We start from the raw sequence: 17500 nt of genomic DNA on the forward strand, positions 1-17500 counted from the left end.
GTAAAATCATATTTGATTTCTATCAAAAGATAAAGAGAAAAAAAAAGGATTAAAAAAAAAAAAAGAAAGAAAGAAAGAAATGCAGAAAGAAAATCGGTGTATTTAAGCGCTTGTTAAAACTTCCTTCATCTTTTTGTGAAATGGTCCACTTCAAGCAAGCAGTCAACAACAGGTATGCCAGTTTTGCATTTTCAATGCCAAATAAAAATTTGACCTGTAAAAAAAAACCCAGCTAATTCCTGAAGAAAAAAAAAAAAGAGGGCATAATATACTTAAGTCGATGACATTGAAAAAAAAAATCAGTTCATATCTTGGTCGTTTTCAAACGTTTAGAGTGGCGGGGGCGGCTTGAAGCCTGGGATCGTGAAAATACAAACGAAAAGTTGAAAATGGAAAGGCTTCCTATGAGAACAGAACCTGTACCGTCCCCATCCGAAGTTTTTCCAATTTCAACTTTTCGTTAGTTTTCGAAAGATGCATGATATATTTTAAGTAAACTGAAATCACTGTAGCAAAAGCCATTCTCACATCCCTCATTCGTCTTTAGTGTTTCATTCATTGTGTTTTGCTGATAAAGGAGAAACCCAAAACGTCCACATTATCTATCTTCATCTATTAAATTGTATATCTCCTCCCCTTTGACATTTTCTATGAATTTTTTGGCATATTATAAAAAGACTATTTGGTAACATTGCTCAACTTAATCCAACACTTGGACACACAACACAAAACACACTTACACTTTACCACCCACAGTAGTGCGTGCAAAATAGTGTACGAGAACTTTGATCGGCACAGTTATTATTATTATTAGATGCAACGGTTTGTGCACTGTTTTGTTGATTTATATGAGTATTTGGAAAAATTTTTCTTAAAAATATTTCGTTTGCTTTCCATCAAAGTCAGATTTAGAGTTGATTGTGAAAACCGGTCCCACTGGTTAGTTCAATATACTTGGACTTGGGTATTTCTAAGTTAGTGATTAGAATTAGACGTCTAGTGATACACCGTGCTTTTCATTGAATCGAATCATCGAGAGTGTTGTGACTTCTGATACCATGACATGGTCGACTTCTGAAACTGTGACATAGTCAATCTTTCCTTTGATCTAATCAAGGGTCCTTTTTAACCCTGAGATAAAATCAGATAAACACAAAATGCAAGTCCTTTTTTATCATCTGAAAAAAGCGTCTCAAACTTATAAACAAAAACAATAAGTAAAAATTGGGTGCCTGTGCTCTACTTATTTATATTATTAGACTTATCAAGAATCACCAACCAACCTAGTAACATTAAATGTGAACATTAAATTTCTATAATTTCTCTTGTTGAATCATTTTATTTTGGATCTATTGATATTTCTCATCTGTTGTTAAAACCTGCGTCTATTATTATTATTATTATTATTATTATTATTATTATTATTATTATTATTATTATTATTATTATTATTATTATTATTATTATCATTATCATCATTATTATTGTTATTATTATTATTATTATTATTATTATTATTATTATTATTATTATTATTATTATTATTATTATTATTATTAATTATTATTAGAAGGACCTCAGTAGTTTCATAGTATGCAAAAAGAGGGGATTGTTTGTTTTTAAAAAAAGTTTTATAAGCTAAGCTTCCCATAAATTTCGTATTCATCCTGATTTGAGATGATTGATCATATATGTTTTATTGTCTATTTATCACTAATGCAAATTTTTTATGTGGCGAGATGAGAGCCCCGCTTCAGGCACTTTTTTTTTGCTTTTTAAAAATATTTTATCCTTGGGCAACATTGCTCGGGCAACATAATAGATGAAGATGATTCCTATTGATATCAGACATTTGTTTAACGGATTGAAGTGGCTATTCGGACTCAAATTCCAATGTGCATGTACAAACACAAGGGGTAAACTTAACACTAACACATTTCGGGCATTGGGCAGAGGTTGGAACTGCTAGACTAGAAGCAAAAGAAAAGTTTAGAAAGAAATTCTGTTTTCTGACCCAGCTGATACCTTTTCTTCGGACTGTAAGATTGTTGATGTTGTCTATCGTGTGGCTATGTGGTCTTGTGGTATGACACTCGCTTTCGGATCAGAAGGTCCTGTGTTCGAGCCTCGCTCGGCACATAATTGAGTCCTAGAAAAGGCTCTTTACTCACATTCTCTCACTGTACTCAGGTGTAAAATGAGTACCTGGCTGTTAACAACATTATCTTTGTCCGAAAAAAAATTGTAATATCTCCTAACAGGCGTCATGTCACGTCCTACATGTTGCTGTTGGCCAGGGACCCCTTGTAAAGACCTTTGAGCACGTTTAGTGGATATTGCTCTATATAATATCTCAGCTCAAATTTATCTAACAACAATCAGAAATGTATTATTTTGTCCTGATTTTATTTGGACATCGTAGTGGGCAGGTTGGCACTTACTGTGTCTTCTATCCCCTCATATGTTTTCCAGTTTGCTTTCTCAACTTTCTGTCTTTGTCTTGGAATGAGATTACTTGGTTTTGCCGTGGCCCTGGCCATAATGCTTGCCTGTTGATCAGGGACCCCTTGTAAAGCGCTTTGAGCACATTTAGTGGATATTGCGCCATATAAAGCTCAATTTATTATTATTATTATTCAATGATTATAACAAAAATTATCATCAATTTTATTATAGTACAAAATTTGTCTAATTTACAGATTTTCCTAATTTAACAAGCATACATCAGGTTGATACACAAAATTAAGACAGCAGACGACAAACTTTTCTCCCTTCCTCCCTTTGAAGAAGTGTAATGGGTCTGCTTTCGCAAGGCACACCCTTGTCTTGGGAGAAAACAAAACAGTATGCTGATCATGTCCGAAAACATGGAATTATCCAATTTCTGGCTCAATACCGTAAACTACAGTCTCGTAAAAAGGATGTGCTTTACTGGGGTGATGAGGTTAGTAAGAAAGTTTGAAAAATTTCTACAACTAAAAAAAAAAAATATGAACTACGACTACTTCTTCTTCTTCTTCTTCTTCTTCTTTTTCTTCTTCTTCTTCTTCTTCTTCTTCTTCTTCTTCTTCTTCTTCTTCTTCTTCTTCTTCTTCTTCATCCCCACTATCATCTTTATATCTTTATATATAATAATCAGTGATGATAATTTTCCGCGGATCAGCGGAGTTCCGGGATTTTGGGATTTTCTTTGAAATGTTTCGCTGTTATTGCAGTGTCACACATTATACTGTGAAAAGTGCACTCCATGGTATCTTTAACTCAATGAATTGCATGAATTTTGGTGACATACGCATTTTTATGACTTCAGCCTAGGCATGGTGGCACCAAGTGTCAAAAGTGACACAAGTGGGGTCCTAGGATGAATAAATGTTGGATTGGGGATTGGGCCAAAAAAAACAAAAAAAAAAACAATAGAAAATCAATTCATAACTCTCTCTTGCTCTCTCTCTCTCTCTCTCTCTCTCTCTCTCTCTCTCTCTCTCTCTCTCTCTCTCTCTCTCTCTCTCTCTCTCTCTCTCTCTATCTATCTCTCTAACAAAGGTATTGTAGTGTGCTTTGTAAAGTAAAAACAAATACTTCTTGCTTTGGGCCAAAAATTCATTATCTCTTGATGTAGATAGTATAATTAATATTGTGAACCTTTAAAATTATTTACGGGAAACGACAATTCATTAAATACTTACAAAAGAAGTATATTTTATATAATATTAGGTAACTATAATTTTGTATATGTAATTTTTGCATTTCGGCTTTGAGTTTGCCTGATGGACCGATACACTTTCCTCCTTTTTGACAAATTGCCATTATCATTACTGAATGATAATTTATCAGCTCAATTCCTCTGAATTTTGAGGTCAATGTGCTGTAAAAAATAAAAGGGGGCTTATACTTATAGGCAATTATTCAAAATCTTCCTCCTTTTTCACTGCTTGTCACCATCAATACTGATTAGGTCAATTAATTAGTATTAGTAATAAGGTAAAGGATGCGGTAATGCTAAACTGACACTGAAAATCAGACTTGGTTGAAATTCACATTGAGTCAATCAGAGGAGGGGGGGGGGTTGTATTATTTTTGTGTAGCTTTTTTTTTTTTTTTTGGTTTGTTTTGTTTTGTTTTATGTGATCCATCCCATCCGACCACTTTAACTGTCTTTGAGTATATTCCTGCATGTAACAATGTTCTTTTCAGTGTGACGCTACAACTGCGACTTAGAATAAGCTCCAAATTCATGGGATTAATGACTCTGTTCAGCCACTTATTTTTCGTATTATTTTTGTGTTGTTTTTTTTTTTAGTTTGTTTTGTTTTATTTCATGTGATCCATCCGACCACTTTAACTGTCTTTGAGTATATACCTGCGTAACAATGTTCTTGTCAGTGTGACACTACAGCTGCTACTTACAATAAGCCCCAAATTCATGGGATTAAATGACTCTATTAAGCCACTTATGTTTTAGTGTAAAAAAAAACAAACAAGGGTAGCGTGTCGAAAAAAAAAAAAACCCCAACAAATTGAGGTCAAGTTTCTAATTCCATCTTTATGCTGTGGATTGCATATATGGGAAAACATTTTCTTGACTGCACCTCAAACTAATTGTGCAGCTTTATGGTCTTGTGGTATGACACTCGCTTTCGGATCGGAAGGTCCTGGGTTTGAGCCTCACTCTGCACATAGTTGAGTCCCTGGAAAAGGCTCTTTACTGAGTTATTATATCGCCTTGTAGGTGTCATGTTTCGAGTTGCTGTTGGTCAAGAACCCTTTATAAAGTGCTTTGAGCACGTTTAGTGGATATTGCACTCACTATAAAAGCTAAAGTTTTTATGCGTTCTTCTTTATTTATTTATTTTTTCATTTTGTATTATTTTTTTTAAAAAATATAATTTGTTTTATTTCAATATTTTTTTGGTTTGACAGTCTTATTCTTAATTCTTTTAAAAAAATTTATATTTTTCAAATTAATGAATCGATAATTTTGTCCCTTGTGGAGATCTACATTTGAAAAATTCTTAACTACATGAAAGGCTCCTTTTTATGTATGCAGGAGACTCATCAGTTTCCGAAATTTAATTATCCCTCTCCCACTCTTAACACTGCACTTTTATGCTTCGTGATTTTTCTTTTGTTACTTTACAATGAGTTCAATGGTTTGTGTCAATTTGGATCATTAGCTCTTCAGTAATTTTAAGCAAGACATTAATTAGAAATCAGTCTTTACAAGGCAAAAAAGTCAAGCTATTTCTTCTTTATTATTGCTGTTGTTCAGGCTATTATTATTATTATTATTATTATATTATTATTATTATTATTATTATTATTATTTATTATTTATTATTATTTTAATTATTATTATTTATATATTATTATTATTATTATTATTATTATTATTATTATTATTTATTATTTATTATTCTCATCGACATAGTTATTATCATTGTTGATTTGTTGTTGTTTTTGTTATTATAATAACCATCATCATTACATGTAGTAGTAAACTTCCACATCTCCACGTCTCTCCTCATCCCTTTCTCCAGATCGAGTACCAGCTTGTAAAATTTGACCATGAGAATAGAAAAGTCAGAGTCTCCCTCAGGGCAGCAGAAGTTTTGGCTGCTGTTCAGGAACAGACCAAGCAGAAAATAGAGTGAGCATCTTTTTAAAAAAAATTATTTGGATTCAAAATTTGACCCTTCCCTTAAAAAATAGGGTTGGTTATTTTTTTTTCCCCCACTTTCTTCTTCCATGAAATTTGGAAATCTGAAAAGGCGTGTTTGAAACAGTGCCTGAGACTGCTTTGTTTGGTAGGCCCGGGTGGGCACCCAGCATTTCTCGGTACAGAGAATTAATGGTTATGAAAGCTCCACATCACCATTACAGGATCCGATAATGACACCGGGAATTCCCGATTTTAATTTGCTTTCTACTGACAGGTTTACGAGAAACACTTTCAACTTTACGCATGAGACTATATACCTGTCGTCACAAGCTTCCAACCCAATCCCATGGTGGGGATCCTGACCTCCCATAGTGGGCAGGGAGGTACATACTGTGTCTTCTATCCCCTTATATCTGTTATCCAACATGCTTTCTGTCTTTGTCTTGGAATGAGATTACTTGGTGTTCAGAGTCCTATCTGGGAGGGAAACAGTCAAATGCATAGTTATTGTTTTGGAAAATGATATTTTTTTCCTTGTAAATCACCTCTCTGTTATATATTATTATATTTGTTATTTTGAATGTATAATGTAAGCATTTGAGTGTGTTCCTCTTTGTTGGATTTTGTGCTTGTGTCCGGATGAGACTTATAGGTGATCTCAAACTAAGTACATTGGTGGTATGCTCTTGGAATCTACATCTGATTCCTATTTGTTCCTAGTTCCCCTTTGTCTTACTTTTTCTTGGGTGCTTTAATTGTAATTCTAGAACTTTTTATTATCCCATTTTCTTCCTTTTTACTGGCGCTGATATAACCTTAATGTGTTGCAAGCGCCGTCAAACCCTTAAAAACAAAAAACAAAACAAACCAATCCCATGGTCTTGGTTCTAGTACTGATACTGAGTGTCGATAATGGTTGGGACTGAGACTGTTTTTCTCCTCTCTTTCTCTATTTCTCTCAGTAGCTATCCTCAGCTTCTCAGTCTCGAGAAATCATAGGCAAGGCCAGTTCCTGGGTTCGAGCCTTGCGCTCGACGCATAGTTGAGTCCTTGGAAAAGGCTCTTTACTCACATTCTTTCACCGTACTCAGGTGTAAAATGTGTACCTGGTCGTTAACAGGGGTGTCTTTGTCCGAAAAAATTGTAATATCGCCTAACAGGCGGCATGTCCCGTTCTACATGTTAAATGTTGCTGTTGACCAGGGACCCCTTGTAAAGCGCTTTGAGCACATTTAGTGGATATTGCGCTATATAAAGCTCAAAGTCCTGCTCCTAAATGTTAAAAAGACCCATGTAATGGACACCTATTCCTATTGTGGTTAATGGAGAAAAACTGGAGAATGTCAACAATTTTGTACATTTTGGAGCAAGAATAGAGAGACAGATGGAAAATCGACCCCTGATATTCAAAGGAGGGGTGATAGCACTTGCCCAAACAAAATTGACAAAAACGATGACATTATGGAAAAGTGAAAGCATCCAACTGAAAATGAAAATATTAAGAGCACGAATATTTTCAACAGCATTATATGGATGTGAATCATGGACAATCGCAAAATAGAATGAGAATAAAATTAATGCATTTGAAATGAAATTCTACAGGAAAATTCTCTGCATTCCCTGAACAGCAAAGGAAACATACAAAAATGTGAATGAGTCCATGGGCATTGGGGAGCCATATCTTATCAAGATGATGTCGATACTAAAGCTTGCCTTTTTTGGACATATCAAGAGACATGACACCCTTGAACAAAATTTTTCTAGAGGTATTGTGGAGGGTAAAAGAGGGAGAGGGAGACCAAGAAGAAGTTGGTCACAAGACATCAGCGAATGGATGAATAAGCCAGAAACTGAATGTGGAAGGATGGCGCAGGACAGAAGTTTATTGGATTGAAACAGCCAATAGCAATTGATGTTGGATAGGATGCTAGTCTGTCACAAAGTACTTTCCACCAGATCTAACAGACCCAGCTACCCAATCACTGCTGGGGGGGGGGGGGGGGTCAGAAAAAAATATCGACTGCACCTGGGATTGATCTCAGTCCCTTTGCATGTGAAGCGAGTGCTCTAACCCCTTTGAACACAGCCACCGTGTAACTTTTTTTGCTATTTTCTTTTAATTTTTGAATATGTGTACATATTTGCTTCACAGTCGAGGTGTGTCCACATCATGGCACTGGGAGTACGCGTCCTACATGGTAGAGGCCACACCAGGCAAGCCTTACGGTGGAATGATTGCCCACTTCAATATCGTACAATCCAACATGCAGCAGAGGTAATGGATTCATTTATTTCTCCCTTGGCGTGGCGCTTCTATGACCTAATTCGGGTTGCAAGAAGTGCTTATAATCCTCTTCTAGAGGTGCCTAAATGAGCCAATAAAATGGAGAGAAAGATAAAGTGAGTATATGTGACTCATATATAAGTATATATGAGTCACATTTACTCACTTTATCTTTCTCTCCTGTTAATCCTCTTCTTACCAGGCTATGTGGTCTCGTGGTATGTCACTCGCTTTCAGATCGGAAGGTCCTGGGTTCAAGCCTAGCACTCGGCACATAGTTGAGTCCTTGGAAAAGGCTATTTACTCACATTCTCTCACCGTACTCAGGTGTAAAATGATTACCTGGCCGTTAACAACAGTGTCTTTGTTTGAAAACAGGCGGCATGTCCCGTCCTACGTGTTAAATGTTGCTATTGACCAGGGACCCCTTGTAAAGCGCTTTGAGCACATTTAGTGGAAATTGCGGTATATAAAGCTCTTTTTAAAAAAATTTTTTTTTTAACCAACTATAGGAAAATCGTCACATTTGTTACGATACAACCGACATTTGTCTTATTCAAATTTCTCTTGTATATCATAAAATTTAAAGAAAATGAACAGTGTGTTGTAGAGCATGTTTTGTTAAAGAAACTATTTATCGCAAGAACTTACTGCTATTGTGTTTGAGTGATAAAAAATCTATTTTTGTTTTAGTTGGGTGCGACGTTTTGGGGAAAGTCCTGAAAACTACTTATAATGAGAGAGTTAAAGAAATCAACTACAGAAAGCAAATGAAACAGTCAAATGTGGACTCTTTATTAAAAAGAGAAGGAAAAAAAACAACTCAACTCCCTAAAAATCCCAGAGCATAATTAATGATATGCATGTTGGTTTAATTTATATAAGCTGAATTGTTAATTTTTGTTAATGCCCTTAAAAAAAAAGAATGGAATGTTAATAAGTCAAACGACTTAATTGGGATGATGGCAGTAAGCCTTGTTTAAAGAGGCTTATACAGTTCGTTGAGCCTGCAACAGATGCTGAATTAATTTATACAGGTTAAAAGGTTCAAAGGTTTAGTTAAGGCAATTTGCCAATAGAGAAAGGGGGGGGGGGGTGGATCATTAGATATGTTAAATCATTTCAAACCCGGGAATTAACTTTTCTCTGAACCTATCCTGAAATTTAAAAGTTTCAAAGTTTATTCAATCTTAGGCTTTCGCCAATAAATCACACAATTTGATGACAACATACATGAAAGTGAAAATAAATGGTAAATGGAACCAAAAAAATAAACTGATACCATTAATAATCACCAAAAAAAAAAAAATGCAACAATCGTAATACCACCAATACGTACAATAATAATAATGACAATAATACTAATAACAATAATAATAATAATAATAATAATAATAATAATAATAATAATAATAATAATAATAATAATAATAATATAGATGAAAATAAATAGATGAAAACTTTTTTTAAAAATTTGTTTGTTAATGCATACAGATTGTCTTGTTCTATTAACTTTAAACTGTCCTGTACGGTGATCAAAAATTTTTTTTCTTGAGCTTTTTTTTATATAGCACAATATCCACTGACCATGCTCAAAGTCCTTGACAGAGATTCCCTGACCAACAGAATGAGACATGACTCCTGTTAGGCAATATTACAATTTTTTTAGACAGAACAACGCTGTTGACGGCCAGGTACTCATTTTACACCTGGGCATGGTGAGAGAATGTGAGTAAAGAGCCTTTTGCCAAGGACTCAACTATGCGTCGAGCGAGGCTCGAACCGTAGCCTTCGTACAGTTATGGCCTGACACTGACCAAAAAATGACATCAAAATGCCAGTCTTTTGCCACAAAAGAAAACAAATCATGAGTTGTATTCAATAGTTCAACCAATGGGACCATTTCTTTCCTTGAGCTCTATTAACGACAACTCACTAGGTGGTGCAAAAACCAAATAATGACGTCAAACAGCCAGTCCTTTTGGATTTCAGTGTCAGGCTGTAACATAACAATGGCTACGCTCGAACTCAGGACCTTCCAATCCGAAAGCAAGTGTCATATCACAAGACCACCTAGCCGCATATTTCCAGGAGGTTTACTTGATTGATTTACTGTGGTATCCTTCTATTTTTATTCTTCTTGTTATCCTTGTCGACCGAGTAAACATTGCATTTCAGTATCTGGTTTCTTTGTTTGCTTATTATTATTATCATCATTATATAATCTTCATTATTATAATAATTATTATTATTGTTGTTGTTATTATTGTTATTATTATTATTGTTATTGTTATTATTATTATTATTATTATTATTATTATTATTATTATTATTATTATTATTATCATATTATTATCATTATTATTATTATTATTATTATTATTATTATTATTATTATTATTATTATTATTATTATTATTGTGTTAATAATGACTATGGTGTTCACGTTACAATTTCATTTTTTGTCAGACGACAGGAAATTCAAAGAGAACTGAAAGATGATGAGGCACCTTTATCTCTATCCACATTCCCAAGGTATGAGGGGCATTTATTTTTGTGGAGTGTGGTTTTGATAAATTCCTTCCTCTTTTTGTCTTTGTGATATGGTTATTGAAAAGAATTGAACAAAACAAAAGGATATCACAGTCATGACTAGCTCTGTGGTATGTAAGGTATCATGCGATGTAACCGTCCATTAAATGTAGAGCGAGAGAGAAGAATCTCACAAAACCCGCCTTTTCAATATTTTTTTTAATTATTACATTCTTACATTCACATAGTGACCACAACTGTCCTGGTAAATCAGGACTGCCTTGATTTGACAGTCTGAGAAAAACTGTTTATGTGTAGGGAAATAAAATAAATAAATGAGATAAAGTTCCCTTTATTCACCCCATATGGGAAATTTGTCTCTAGGGTCTATTCCAAGGGAAGACTGGAGTAACTCAGGCATTAGCCACAGTGTGTGTCGCAAATTGAGCTGGGGCGAGGTGACTTGCTCAAGGCCACGCAGAGCAGCAGCAGGTGATCGGAATCGGTACCTTTCGGGTACAAAGCAAAGACCGCACCACTGAAACCCTCTTTTTTAATTTTTTTTCAACCACAGATTGGGCTGTCCCGATTTCACCTACCCCGCAGCCCAGACAGACCCTGTAGGAGGCGTCTCCAAGTCCCTGTTCTTTCCGGACAAAGCCATCAATCACAGCCATGTACGATTCGCGTAAGTCTTTTATTTCAACATTTATTTATTTCTTACAGACTTCTTAGGAGAGCGTTTGAAATAATGATAATGTGGAGGGGTGGGGGGAAACCCAGAAAATGGTGTAAAAAAAAATTGTTTTATCGATTTCCTAAAGAGAGGTAAGTAGGAAAATGAATCCCTCACCCCTCCCCATTCTCCATTCCATTCCCTAACTCATGTGATTGTGTTACAAGCTATGCCAGAATTTGGCCTCGATGCGTTTGATGGAAAAGCTGGTGTTGTGGCAATTTTCCATTTGTAAAATTTTGGTATGGTGATTTAATCTTTAATTTCTATTTTGTAACGTTCTGATTCCACTTTTGGAAGAAGGGTTGGCGAGTCTGCTTATTGAGGATAAAGGGGTGGAATGATTCAAGCAGTAGTTTAGTGACCAACACCTTTTTTTTTCTCTGTGAGGATTCACTGTAGAAAGATAAAAACTAAAATTTCCAAATTGTTTTATTACTATTCTATTTTTGTTTTATTACAATATATAGCTATTATTTTTATTTATTTGATTCATACATTGTTTTTTTTTTTACAGCACCCTTACAAGAAATGTGAGAGAGAGAAGAAAGTCCAAGGTTGCCATTAACATACCAAGTGAGTTAATAGATTTAAAAAGAGGAATTGAAAAAAAAATTTCCATCTTGCAGTTCTGCCTACAATTACGAAAAATTAGTGGCTTGACTTATGCCTCTTGGCTCCTGGCGGAGCATAGGGCCTCAACAGCACTCTTCCATCTTCTTCTGTCCTTGGCACAGACTTTTGCCTCATTCCATGTAAGATTGGAGATGCAGAAATCTTGGTGAAGGCTTCTTCTCCAAGTCTGTTTTGGACGACCCTGTTTCCTCTTGCCCTGTGGGTTCCATTCGAGAGCCTGCTTGGTTTTATATTACAGATTAAAAAGAGCCTTTTCCAAGGACTCAACTATGTGCTGAGCAAGGCACGAACCCAGGAACCTTCCAATCCAAAAGCGAGGGTCATACCGCTAGACCACATAGCCACACCTGCTTTATCCTGACATGATAAGTGTTTCGTTAAGATTGATCACATATTTAAACTTGGTTACTATTATTATTTTATTAATTTTTTTAAAAATAATTTTTTATCCCCTTTCAAATTTTCACACAGTTTTCAAAGATGAAAAGACTGCATCGCCTTTCAAAGAAGACTTTTCAGCCTTGTGCGACGAGAACGACGTTGACAGTTATTCGGCCGCAAAGGACGACCACATTTACATGGACTGCTCTGGGTTTGGAATGGGGAACTGTTGTTTACAGGTCACCTTCCAAGCCTGCAGCATCGATGAGGCCCTCGTCTTGTATGACCAGCTGGCCACTCTTTGTCCCATCATGGTTGGTGGCTTATGTCTTTGTTGTTTTGTCGGGGGTTTATTTTTTCTCGGTTATATTGTCAAATCCATGTTCTTCTTCTTCTTCTTCTTCTTCTTCTTCTTCTTCTTCTTCTTCTTCTTCTTCTTCTTCTTCTTCTTCTTCTTCTTCTTCTTCTTCTTCTTTTTCTTCTTCTTCTTCTTCTTCTTCTGTTGCTGTTGGCTATGGACCCCTTGTAAAGCGCTTTGAGCACATTTAGTGGACATTGCGCTATATAAAAGCTCAAATTGATTCCCATCACGTTATTTAATTTTCAAAAACACTTTTGGATTTTTCCATACTGCAACTGAGATTTTTAGTTACCACCAATTTTTTTTTTAAAACTCCCAGCTGGCCCTGAGTGCATCTTCTCCAATTTTCCGAGGGCATCTGGCAGACATCGATGTACGCTGGCCGGTCATTTGTGGAGCCATGGATGACAGAACAGATGAAGAAAGAGGATTGAAGGTAAGTTATAATTATTATTATTTTTATTTTGTTCTTTCTCTTTCTTATATCAAGGCAGGTGACACTGATGTGAGATAAAAATTTGAAAAGGCGTATTTGAAATAATGATAATTAACTCTCTCCTTACCAATCATTTTCAGTATTTTCCCAAATTGGCAGGCTTACCCAGCAGAACAATGGATTCTTTAAACTCAAAAAAGTTCTCTATAAAACAACTTTATGTTCTTATTAATCAAACAAAGATCATTCTTCAAAGTTTGTGTTGTACAAAATAAATCTGAAAAAGACAAAATGTATATTGTGCCGTAACAAATGTGACAATCTTTGCTCTAGGTGGTAAGGAGAGGGAAGAAAAATACTAGTAGTGTGAGCACCATTAGAAGCTGCTATCCTTAAAGATATTAAAAAGTTGTTCATGCAACAGTGCCAGACAAAGCAAGAAAGAAAAAGACAAGAAAAAAACAAACCCATCTCAAATAATCAGCCTGTTTCAACTGCGATGATTGGTTCGAACCCCAGTTGAAGCATGCAGATTTTTTTTTTAGGATAATTTTATTTCTTGTATTTTTGTTTCTTGCTTTGTCTAGCACTGTTTATTAATGTATTATTTGAAATACTCGTAATTTGACATGTATTAATTGCTCTTAGCAGTTTAGTTTTCACATTAGTTCGCTTACTTGCACCAAAAAACAAAAACAAAAAAAAAACCCATCTTCCTCTCATCCCAGGCCAAATGGGCGTTCCTTGTTTTATTTTTGAAAAGTTGGCAGCTAATGCTGTTTCATACACACTTTTTTCAGATCTTTATCTTACACCAGTGCCTGCTCCCTCATTTGTCAGTATGAATCACGTGTTAAATGACGATAGGAAATCGAATGGAGACTTCAATTTAACCCTCTCCTTACCACCTGCATCAAAAATCGTCACATTTGTTACGACACAATATACATTTTTCTTATTCAGATTTATTTTGTAGATCAGACAAACTTTGAAAAATGATCTTTGTTTAGTTAATAAGAGCTTGGAAGTTGTTTCATAGAGAGCTTGTTATTGAGTTTTGAAAAATCAATTTTTCTGCTTGGTAAATCTGCCATTTTTGAAAAATACTGAAAAAGATTGGTAAGGAAAGAGTTAATAAACGAAAACATATATCTGTTATTTATATTGTTTATTGAATTGAAGTTTGCATTCAATTTCCTATTGTTATTTAGTTCTTTGAGCTTCAAGCAGCAACATTTTCATTGAATCACCCTTCTTATAACATTTCTCTCTCCGTCCCGCCCATTTATCCTCCATTTCAGCCCTTAGAGAATGACCGTTTTGTGATTCCCAAGTCCCGATACGACTCGGTCAGTTCCTACCTCTCCCCTTGTGGTCAATGCTACAACGACATAGATCTGGTCTTTGACCGCGACATTTATGAACAGCTCAAAGCAGATGGTAAAAAAAAATCCCCCCAAAAATCTATTAATTTCACTTTTTAACAGGTTGGGAATCAGGGGGAAAAAAGGGTCTGTGATTTGATTGTTTTCTTCCCGGTCGATAGTCGATACGGGGTCAGGATTTCACTAATTTTGGGTTGGGTACGTGGATCTGGAAATAGTCGGGAATTTTTTTCATGTCTAATTCAACACAACCTCCACCACATCATCATCATCATCAGTACCACCACAGTTGTAACTATCATCACTACCACCACCACTGCCATATCGTCATCATCATCATCATCATCACTACCACCACCACTATCATATGTGACCCTCCGCCTCGAAACGGTATTAAGTCGGATTTTTCAATTTTGGGTTTTTGGTACCCAATCATAGCTTATTTTATGCTTTAAAATTTGATACCAAATTTATAAAATTCTGATCATTCATTGCCGAGATATGACCGTTTGATGTAGGGAGAGTGTAAAAACCAAGTTTTGAGAAAATCGACTTTGAAGTGAGGCACCGTTTTCACGCACAGTCAAATCAATGGGCAAAGATAACTCCTTAGATACAGGCATCGAAAATTTGACGATAATAGTGAAATTTGGCATGAGCTTAGAATATACATTTAATAATGTACATACAAATTTTTGAAACAATCCAATTATTACTTCTGTAGTTATTCATTATTTTGTAACATGTTCTTAAAATAAATAAAACACCAAAAAAAAAAAAAAAAAAAAAATGCCGACAATTTTATGACATTCCTCACTTTTTCAAGAATTTTTGATATCTAAATAAAGAATCAATGAAATAAGAAATATTAATGTGAAATTTTTGTCTTATTTAATAGAGAAAATACGATTTCAAAATGCCAAAAGTTAAAGAAGGATTTATAATTTCAAAGTACAGTTTTGAAACTATGTGAAGCTGGGTGGGCAGGGAATTATCAAGAAAGAGGATGACAGAGGAAGAGAAAGAAAGAGAGAATAAAATACACACACACAAAACACACACACAAAACACACACGTGAGGGAGAGAGAGAGAGAGAGTGAAAGAGAGAGAGAGAGATATAGAAAGAAATAGAGATAGAGAAAAAGAGGAGCGAGAGGGGGAGGGGAGAGAGACTGCTTGTGCAGAGGACGGGAGGGAAATAGCGTAAAGATTGAAACCTGTATGAGTGTGTGTGTGTGTGTGTGTTTGTATGTGTGAAAGAAACAAAAGGGAGACGGAGAGAGTGAGGTAGACATGAAGAAAGGGATGGAGGCGGAGCAAAGAATTGTAGGGATAGTTTAAGAAAGCATTTTGTTTCAAAGTAAGTCATAGTCAACCAACTGGAAACACATTGACCAATGAGATTGCAATCAAAGAAATGGGCTGGTCAAATCATTCATTGCATGGTTTCCATTTTGAGTCAGATGACAGCTTGAGGAGGAGGGGTGGGGCTTATTGTGCAATGACTTACATGAAAACATGTTATTGAATCTCTCAAATTTTCCTTATCGTTCACCCACGTTGTTGATTGTCTAAAAAGACTCCCCCCCCCCTCTCTCTCTCTCTCTCTCTCTCTCTCTCTCTCTCTCTCTCTCTCTCTCTCTCTCTCTCTCCCCCCCTCTTCTTTCAGTATACAGAGAAATCACGACCAAACGAACATCTCTCTCTCTCTCTCTCTCTCTCTCTCTCTCTCTCTCTCTCTCTCTCTCTCTCTCTCTCTCTCTCTCTCTCTCTCTCTCTCTCTCCTCTTCATCTATCTATCTATCTATCTATATTACCCACATCGTTGATTGTCTAAAAAGACCCCCCCCCCCTCCTTCTTTCAGTATACAGAGAAAGCACGACCAAACGAACATCTCTCTCTCTCTCTCTCTCTCTCTCTCTATCTATCTTTTCTCTTCTCCTCTCTCTCTCTCTCTCCTCTCTCTTCTCTCTCTCTCTCTCTCTCTCTCTCTCTCTCTCTCTCTCTCTCTCTCTCTCTCCTCTTCATCTATCTATCTATCTATCTATTTATCTATCTATCTATCTATCTATCTATCTATCTATCTATCTTTCTATCTATATATGTATCTATCTATTTATCTATCTATCTATCTATCTATTTATCTATCTATCTATCTACATATCTATTTATCCATTGATAGGTTTGTCTCTCTGTCTGTTTATCTATCCATTTCATTTTTTAGTTACTGTTCATTAATTGTTGAAGGCTCTGTCTATTATTCTGCTTTTGTATTTAAAATTAAATGTTTATCCTACAACAATCTCTGTAAGTGTAAGATTAGTCAACTGTTGTCCTATTAAGTCTTAGCATGTCCTATGATTTCTTGAATAAAAAAAAAGAGGGACAAAGGAGGATCCTAACCTCGATCACAATGCAGCTAGACAAAGAAGTAATAGCACGTGGTGTGTATCAAAATGCACAAACACACACATAATGTAACACACGCATGCTGACGTCATGAAGTATCCCTCGAGCATTATGGGCGACAACGCATGTGATGAGTGTTGGCCAATCAGAATCATTCATTTGTAAGGTTGTCAGGGAAAAACCTAGACTTGTTTACAGTTTTTAAAGTTCATTATTGGTTGAACCATGAAATTGTGGAAACAGTCATGCTTTCTCTGAGGTAGATAAAGACACGCCCTTTGCTGTGATATCTTACATCTTATTGGTGGAGAAAAAGACTCGGTATTACTAAGCCTTGGAAAGGGTGGCTATCTGAGAGAAAGTCAACTCTCGTTTTGAATGTTTCATTGATAGTTGCATTTTTAAACTTGAAATTTATATAACTTATCGTCATTGTTTATGTTGAATTATTATGTTTTCATGTAGAAAAATGTTTGTAGTTTCTGAAACAACCAAAAACTGAACTTTGATAATTTTGACCATTTCCACTTTAAAACCGGTTTTCTTCGTTTTCCAAATCCCGACTTAATACCGGTTCGAGGCGGAGGGTCACATATCATCATCATCATCATCATCATCATCACTACCACCACCACTGCCATATCGTCATCATCATCATCATCATCATCACTACCACCAC

At 35.6% G+C, this 17500-nt stretch overlaps 1 protein-coding gene across 7 annotated transcripts in view; it reads left to right on the plus strand.

Moving 5' to 3' along the window:
• Positions 1-17500, plus strand: part of LOC144956997 (glutamate--cysteine ligase catalytic subunit-like) — a 99538-nt gene that overhangs the window by 74796 nt on the left and 7242 nt on the right. For 2 of the 7 annotated variants that reach the window (XM_078887905.1, XM_078887903.1), the window contains 9 exons: positions 2700-2944; positions 5538-5647; positions 7812-7934; positions 10413-10478; positions 11050-11163; positions 11729-11787; positions 12319-12542; positions 12909-13025; positions 14327-14465. In XM_078887905.1, coding sequence (XP_078744031.1) covers positions 2795-2944; positions 5538-5647; positions 7812-7934; positions 10413-10478; positions 11050-11163; positions 11729-11787; positions 12319-12542; positions 12909-13025; positions 14327-14465 — 1102 coding nt within the window. In that variant the 5' untranslated portion in view covers positions 2700-2794. Of the gene's footprint in view, positions 1-51; positions 173-690; positions 940-1189; positions 1299-1822; positions 1917-2699; positions 2945-5537; positions 5648-7811; positions 7935-10412; positions 10479-11049; positions 11164-11728; positions 11788-12318; positions 12543-12908; positions 13026-14326; positions 14466-17500 lie in introns of those variants that run through there. The other 5 variants (XM_078887906.1, XM_078887901.1, XM_078887899.1 and 2 more) reach the window with 5 other exon arrangements.

This window comes from Berghia stephanieae, chromosome 11 (assembly GCF_034508935.2).
Source record: "Berghia stephanieae isolate SIO BIC M18660-M18661 chromosome 11, UCSD_Bste_1.3, whole genome shotgun sequence".
Lineage (NCBI taxonomy): Eukaryota > Metazoa > Mollusca > Gastropoda > Nudibranchia > Aeolidiidae > Berghia > Berghia stephanieae.